Source organism: Octopus bimaculoides, chromosome 1 (genome assembly GCF_001194135.2).
Source record: "Octopus bimaculoides isolate UCB-OBI-ISO-001 chromosome 1, ASM119413v2, whole genome shotgun sequence".
NCBI lineage: Eukaryota > Metazoa > Mollusca > Cephalopoda > Octopoda > Octopodidae > Octopus > Octopus bimaculoides.
In genome coordinates this window covers 154,377,916-154,386,622 of record NC_068981.1, presented here as the reverse complement: position 1 = coordinate 154,386,622, position 8,707 = coordinate 154,377,916, and the positions used below count along the sequence as shown (strand labels likewise).

Here is an 8,707-nt window from a genome sequence, read left to right as displayed (position 1 = left end):
CACACACACACACACACACACACACACACACACACACACACACACACACACTTATTGTTAGGTATATTTTTGCAAGTAAATAAAACTTAAAGAATTATCTAAGGCCTACCAAATCAGTTGATATCTGACTATAATTAGGCTAACTAGCTAAATAACCATAACCAAGGTCTTAAATAGAGCTATTGTGCAAGAGAGTAAAAATAGAAAATAAGACACTTAAGTTTATATAGAAAGTGTTTAAAGTAACCCAATTTTTACAGATATTGATCATTTAACTTTCAATCCAGAGATAATTAATGAAATAAATATTTAAAGATTAGAGTGAAGGTATAAAACAAAAAATACAGCAGACTGAACAAAAAAGAAAAAAAAATTGATGGTTTTGCAGCAATAAAAATCAGTCAATAAAGTCAGCAAATTTGTATAAATTTGTGTGCCATGAGAAGAAATGAATTTTAACCTTTCAAGCAGAGTCCTTTATATGAAAGGCAACAACTCTAGATTTTACAAAATTCACCTCATCTCATTACTATATAATGTATTCAATTTTGTAAACTGAAATATAAGTTTAGAAAGAATAAATTTTTCATTAATACAATACCATTTGTTTCTAGTTTACTTTGCTCATGTTCTTCAAGAGATCCTCTTCGGGAACCAGCTTGTGATCCTGGACGTGAGTTTGCTCTGGACCCTTGTTGAGATAAACAAGCTTCTGCATGCTGGGCAATGAGCTCTCTTTGAGCATTTAATGGCAATCCTTTCAAAATTTCTGGATCTGGTGGTTTTACAAGGCTCATTGCCAAAGGAGAAATACGAAACACACTCTCCATTTCTTCAGAAGTAACAGGCTAAAATGGAAAAATAGAAATAACAAATAAAATTTATTACTTTTTATTAACAATATATTAATTTACACAACTATTTAATGCAAGGAATATAAAAAAACACTCAAAATTAAGTTTAGTTAAACATGAAATAAAAATAAACAAGCATTTTATTTCATCCATGTAATATTTCTTCAGTATATTCCAAGTGTTAGAATATTTTAGTTTATGTCAACTATTAGTAGCTGAAAATAAAAATTATCAAATAAACTGTAAAAAAAAGTTAAAACTAAATTTTAATTTAGCAAATTTAATTAATGCTATAGATATTAGCAGTATAAATATAATGTCATCATAGTTTACTAAAGAACAGAGACTACAATATCCCTGAAAAATTCAAACCATGTTTGTTTATTTTTAATTTTATTAAATTACAGCACATAAATAACATTGGTTAAACGTTTAGTGAATTATACAAAAAACATTCCTTAGTCTAAGATATTATTTAAACTTAGTTACTTAATTCTTATAATAAACCATATTACTTGAGATAATATTGGGAATATCCATAAAGTTCATTTAAATACTTAGAGTTGGAAAACAAGGCCAGTCATGACATTAAGAAATTGCAATAAATGGCATTGTGATATATGTATATAACAAACCTGTCCAATCCATGCCAGCTTGGAAAAATAAATGTTAAGATGCTGACAATGAGAATGACTTAACTTTTGATTGTTAGAAGTTGATGGTGAAAATTATTTGAAGAATATAGTAAAGGATGACTTCATATAATTTGCTTAGGTTTTGACTTAATAAGTGATTTTTATATGAAAGATTAAGATATGAATAAATTTTAACTAGTTCATTGTAGTTTATTATAAATGTGATACCCAAAATTCAAATGCAAACATTAGCATTAAAATATCATTTTAAGAAGCCCTCAAATTCAAATATAAAATGAAATTATATAAATCAGTTCCTTCTAGACTGTAAATCTTCTTTCATTTATCACATTTCATAGCAATAGGTTATTTCAATGTTGACATAGACATTATACAAGTAACAGTTTATACTAAAACTGACCCAATTAAGTTATTATTTATATAGTTATACATAAGACATTTTAAGAAAAAACAATTTTGTAAATTAATGACTGTCAAAATTAAACAAAGATTTTCTGCTCTCCTTCCGGTTAATATTACTACTTTAATTTGCAAGTGACCTTAGCAACAAACTTTGTTGATCAAAAAGTAAAGCTGTATAACTTTCTGCATTTGAAGAGTAAATACCAGTTTGACACACATATCATAATCATGCTGTTTACATTGCTTGTTGAAGATTAACTCACAACATACTCTTTTACTGTAGCATATAGTTTTACTAAATTATAGCATGATATACAGAGATACTTCTTTGTTATTGTTGATGCATGAAAATTATAATACAAAAGGACGTGGAACAATATTGCATGCAAGCTAGAATTCTTACTACTGCTCACTTTAAATCCTGAGGTAGTCATTTACTTTCATATTTATATTGCTTAAAACAATTACTTTCTTTTATTTTCAATTAATTTTGTTGTTAAATGACCACTACATCAAGACTTAAGGAAATGAGTATGTCTATTAAAATTTTGTTCCAGAAATATAAAATGTTAATGAAAATTTCAATTGTTGTAAAAAAATATTCTACAAGTAAGAAGATTTTGAAAAAGATTGCATCGACAATTCATTCAACATTTTTCAATACTGATCCTATCTTCATTTGAAAAAGTTCTTTTTTTTTTTTTAGTTTGTACAAAATATATTAAATATAAGAAATTTTTAATAATATACTAATATACTTGCTTTCTTAAAATACAAAAAATTTTCAAAAGACCCTATTAAAACTCATAACAGCTGCTTCAGTGTCATCTTATATTCGAATCCCAACATTTTAAATTTGACATTTAAAAATGAAATGCATCTTAGCAAAATAATAAATCATTTTATTATAAATTGCATAAAAATTAAATGCAAACAACATGATAACTGATTAAAATGGAAATCAGGATGTGAAAGTGAAACCATATTTTTGATGTTAGTGTTTGAAATTTATTGAAGTGTCAGCAATCAGAATAACATGCATTTTCATGTATTGGAATGATATAAATTTTATGTGATCTGAAACTATTTTGCCTATGAGTAGAACATAGACACATGCTACTGTTTTGAAATAAAACTAAACAAGATAACTTAGGGTTTCACACAGGGAATAAAAGTGAATGATTTTTATAAAGTGAGTAAGAGAAAGAACAATATTTTGTGAATTAAATTTGACACAGCCTTCTTCACATATCATCTTATTTATTGAACTTCTGAACTCAACTACAATTATTTCAACATAACCAACTCTTGCATCTACATTTCTCTACCAACTTTATTTATTGCTTAAAATGCTCAGAAAAGGAGCATTTTAAGCAGTCTGTGTATGTGTGTATGTATGTCTATATACATACATACATACATGCATGCATACACACACACACACACACACATACATACTCATAGCAATAATACCCAGAATGAGACATAAACTGGTCATATCACTTTCACAACTACTGCAAAAACACACCCAAAAGGCCAATCATACACATACACACAACCCCTAAAGTGAATCACATACACACACATACATACAACCCATAAAGCCAATCATACAGGCATGCACACACACACACAGATTAGATGCATACAAACACAATAGACATATTCATACATAGTTTCAAGCAACTTATACAACGCAGTAACCTACACACATACATTAAACAAGACAAAGTCACTCTCACAGCAAGCACAACTTTCAAAGCAATCTCTATCCATATACTACTCCATAATATTAATTTCGCAATGCACACAGCACACGTATAACAAAAAAATACATGCACATACATCAAACAAATCAAAGTCATTCATCAAAACACACTTTTCAACTCAATCATTAGCCATACATACTAGTCCATATATATATATATTAAGTTCCCAATGTGCACACTAACACTGACACATGCATACATAATTTGCACACTGACTAACAATAACCACCCCAGTAGCTCTTGTTCATATGATAGTACCTTTCTTCTTCTTCACTTCTTGTTACTCAACATCCACTATTTTCAGCATGACCTGACACAAATTAACATATACTTCTCAGTTACTTGCATTTCTTTTTCCTATCTCCACATTTATCCTTCTATCAAACTTTCTGAACAGCTTAAGCTCAAAACATAAATGGCACATTTTCATTACCTCTCATTCAATGTCAAACTGATAATTACACTTTGTTCTCACTTTGTCTTCCATATTGTTACTTTCAACATAACTCTGATATACAAATATATACACATATGCATATCTCAATATATATATTTGAACTAAAAGCTGAAATTTTACATAAACACACACACACATACACACATTTTACACTCAATATGACAAAAGAATCAAGGTGGTTATATTAAATTAATTTTAAGCTCTCTTCGATTTATGGAATTGAAGTGGATGTGCATAGCCTAGTGGTTAGATTATTGAGCTTGTGATTATAAGATTGTGCGTTTAGTTCCTCTCCATGGTGCATCATGTCCTTGAGCAAAGCACTTCATTTTATATTGCTCCAGTTTACACAGCCATAAATCAGTACAAGCCACATGATGGTGCAGCTCTCTGTCTCTTCAGTTGTTATCTTCTCAATGTTCATCTGCTCATGATTAAACAGACATGCTTTCACTAATTCCCCTTAGTAGTAATATTTTACTAAATATAATTATTCTTCACTAAATACCCTTTCATAATGCATAGACTCTTCTCACCCAAATAATTTATACACCTCTGCAAATTCAAATGACCTTTTTACTAAGATACATTAACATTGTTTTCCAACATATTAATTAAAAATTGTTCAAATTTTTTTTTCCTATCAAAGTTAAAATTCCCCCTTTTTATTTTTCATTTTCTAATAACTAAAGGAATGTGTCAGTCAACCTGAACTCTCTTGAAGATATTATTTGAAGCATTGTCAACAGCCTTTCTCAATTGGCATACGTATCTTCTAAACATAATTATTTCTTTCTTACAAATACTTCTTTTATTTACTAAGTATTTCGTTGTTTGTTTTCATTTTGTAGAATTGTATAAAGGCATAGTAGATAAGTGGTTACTGTACTAAGTGCAAAAACAATCATCTAAAACTCCGCTACAAGTACTTCCCTACACTTTAGGGCATGGCTTCAATCAATCAAACTGAAAATAGCAACCAACCCCACTTTTGTAGTTCACATTATTAACATAATAGGATAGGTGTAACCTAACTCACAGAGATATGAACAAACAGATGTTAAATGAATCACAAGATTTTGATGATGCTGATAATGATGATAGTAATAATGTGAGAGATGTGTATGACATTATTGAAGCTATTAATAAAGGGTTATATTTCAGCCATATGTGTATAACATGTAAATATATAGTACTGTTAAATATCTGTACACCTCTGTTTTACAGGTTGAAAGAAAAACAAAAACAATAATTGTTTACAGGCATCATATAAAAACTTTTACATCATTGGTGTTCCAGTTTAGAAACAATTTAATGTATTCAAGGCAATATAAGTTTATAATTCCAATTCTATTTGAAGTCATTGGAAGAAATGTGTGTAATGAACCTTCAAATTAAACTTACTTATAAATCACATGATTTGAGTTGATTGAAGATGTTATTCCTTACAGTAATGTCAAATACATTCCATCATTACAGAAGTACATAAACTAAGCACAAACATGCATCCAGTGCTAGCTAAAATTAGTGAAATAGGTCATGAGCTTTATGCATGCCTGTGAATAGAGAAAGCAGTTACCTGAGAAACCCTATTTTTTTGAGCCTGGAAATGGAAAAATGCAGTGGTGCATGATCATATCCAAACAGCAAAAGAGAGAGAGTAAAAGCAAAGAAAATTGTTATTGATGTTAAATTGTGATTTCAAAAGTTATAGTGAGGCAGCCAGAGTTATAGTGATGGTTAGAATTTTTCTGTTCAAATCTTGAAGCTTTGCACTGAAAAATCCTTATCAAATATATAATTCATATGTTTATTTAGTAACTGATATACAGGAAAATAAAACAATAATTAATAATATTCTCTAAAATCTTTATTGATTTGAGATGTTCATACAATATTTAGAGATATATGCCCAAAATAATTTCATTGAAATGTCTTGTGGCACCTTCATACAAAAATATACATTGAACTCACAGTAATCTTTGAGTAAAACCCTGATAGAATTATTTTAGTAGTTTCAAGTCTCAAATACACTTGCCTCTTCCTCAAGTTTGCTTCTATTTGGAAATTTTCAAACAAATTGTTCACAAACAATCTTCATAGATTTTGTTCTATCTGCATCTCAACTGAACTATATATAAATACCACATTTGGCATTATATATTCGAATTCAGAATATTTTATTATTAATTACTTTTTTGTATCTATTTCTCCAGACTTCAGGAAGGATGTGTTTTGCAAATCTTTATATTTGCATAATTTAACTGAATTGGGTTTTTTTTTTTTTTTGCTAGAATACTTTCAATCCATTTTTAATTGTTTATATCCATTACAAAATGTTGCAATTAGATAGTTTTTCTATTGCTATAACACTACCCTTGTATGAATTTATTAGTCATCTAAGAAAAAGTATGCATAAGTTTCACAGACCAACTCAAAATGCTAATTTTATTAACTATCAGTCTTTCACCCTATCCTCTCAGAGAGTATTTAAATTTTATTACACTAGATAATAATAATTTGCCTGGTACTAGGCAGCTGATTCTTCTACATAATATCATTTTCAAATTGTACCTAAAAACTTTCAGACTATAACCTAAAAGCTCATACATAAGTTATATCTTCTGCTGAGTTTCAAATTTCTTAATTTGCATAGCAGCCAACTGGAATGTATTCCTGTCTCTCAACAGCTTGTAATTTAAAGTACAAGCCAGATATTCAGAATCAGCTGTCTTCACATTACACAGTCTAATAACTGATTATGATTAAATGTAAATTAAATAAACTAAAATAAAAATATAAGTTTATACATCTCAAGAATAAATTTAATTAAAGACATAATCTTTGATTTATCAAGTAGTTGAAGCAAAGAAAACAGGAATATTGTGAAAGCAAAGCATTAGTTAAGATAGTTATACTAATCAGTTATTTTTATAAGAACAGTTAAAAAGTCTAGAAAAATAATATTTGATTTCTAAATAAAATTAACTTTCATTTCTTCATCTAATAAATGTGAAATGGTTTTATATTAGTTACTAATTTCTTAAGAACATACAGTTACTCAATAAACCTGTGCTCAATCATTTACTACGTATATATTATTGGTTTTCAATCATGATGGCACCTGTACCAGTAGATCACTAGGAGCACCGTCCGAGCGTGATCGTTGCCAGAGCACCAGCTGTCTGGCTTCCATGCTGGTGGCACGTAAATAGCACCATTTGAGCATGATCATTACCAATATCGCCTTCCTGGCACTTGGGCACGCGAAAAGACATTCGAGCGAGTTCGTTGCCAGTACCGCTGGACTGGTTCCTGTGCAGGTGGCATGTAAAATACACCATTTCGAGTGTGGCCATTGCCAGTACCTCCTGACTGGCCTTCGTGCCGGTGGCACGTAAAAGCACCCACTACACTCTCGGAGTGGTTGGCGTTAGGAAGGGCATCCAGCTGTAGAAACTCTGCCAAATCAGATTGGAGCCTGGTGTAGCCATCTGGTTCACCAGTCCTCAGTCAAATCATCCAACCCATGCTAGCATGGAAAGCAGATGTTGAACGATGATGATGATGATTTATTTTTTCCAATAAAACCAATTTTCTAATGTGTAATAAGGACTCAATAGCAAATGATATTCTTTATCTGCATAATCTTTGTTCAGTATAAAATAATCCCAAAACTGCTGTTACATTAAAAAAAAATTGGGGAGTTTGACAGGCATTAATGAGAAGCTTTTTATCAGTTAGCACCTAATGAAATACATCACACTTAGTGATTTTAGAAGAAACGTAAGTATACAAAATTTAAAACAGAAGATGAAATTTGATCATGTTCATATATCATTTTAGCTTTTTCCCACATGTTTTTTTAAAACTTTCTATGACAATATTGTTTAGAAAATAATATGTTTCATATTTTACACCAATATCTTCAAGTCAAATGTTTCTGCACATTCCAAGGAACAAAAATTTCACATAAACTAAATTAATGCTAAATATAGGAAGCATGGCCCAGTTGTTGGCATGTTGGCTCATGATCATAAGATTGTACATTCTATTCCCAGAACAAAATGTGCATTGTGTCTTTGAGAAAGGCACTTCCTGTCCCACTGCTTTAGTCCACTCAGCAAAACATGGGTACCAACAATTGGAGATAACCTTGCAATGAAGTGGCCTCCTATCCAGCAGGAAGCCTTCAAAGATAACTGTTTCATTTCTACTATAAAGAGGCTATCATAATACCTCAAATTGCCCACAGCCTTGACTCACACAAACAAAAACATTTTTTTTTTAATTAAATAATTTCTAGCATAATACAAATAATCAATAATACTAATGTTTCTAGTACAAGATGAATACACTGGAATTTTACATCAGCTATTTTACATCTTTGCATGGCAGATACTGGTGTCATGCAAATGGCACCCGTGCCAGTGGCACCTAAAAACTCCCATTACACTCTTGGAGTGGTTGGCATTATGAAAGGCATCCAGCCATAGAAAACATGCTAAATCAGACTGGAGTCTGGTGCAGCCTTCCAGCTTGCCAGCCCTGGTCAAACCATCCAACCCA

The 8,707-nt window shown here is 30.4% G+C and overlaps 1 protein-coding gene across 13 annotated transcripts in view; it reads right to left on the bottom strand.

The window, feature by feature from the left end:
- The window catches only part of LOC106868432 (supervillin), a 269,304-nt gene that overhangs the window by 71,644 nt on the left and 188,953 nt on the right, over positions 1–8,707 (bottom strand). For 11 of the 13 annotated variants that reach the window (XM_052971707.1, XM_052971702.1, XM_052971738.1 and 8 more), the window contains 2 exons: positions 5,718–5,741; positions 602–848 (listed from right to left, as the gene is read on the bottom strand). In XM_052971707.1, coding sequence (XP_052827667.1) covers positions 602–848; positions 5,718–5,741 — 271 coding nt within the window. The remainder of the gene's footprint in view (positions 1–601; positions 849–5,717; positions 5,742–8,707) is intronic. The other 2 variants (XM_052971717.1, XM_052971749.1) reach the window with 1 other exon arrangement.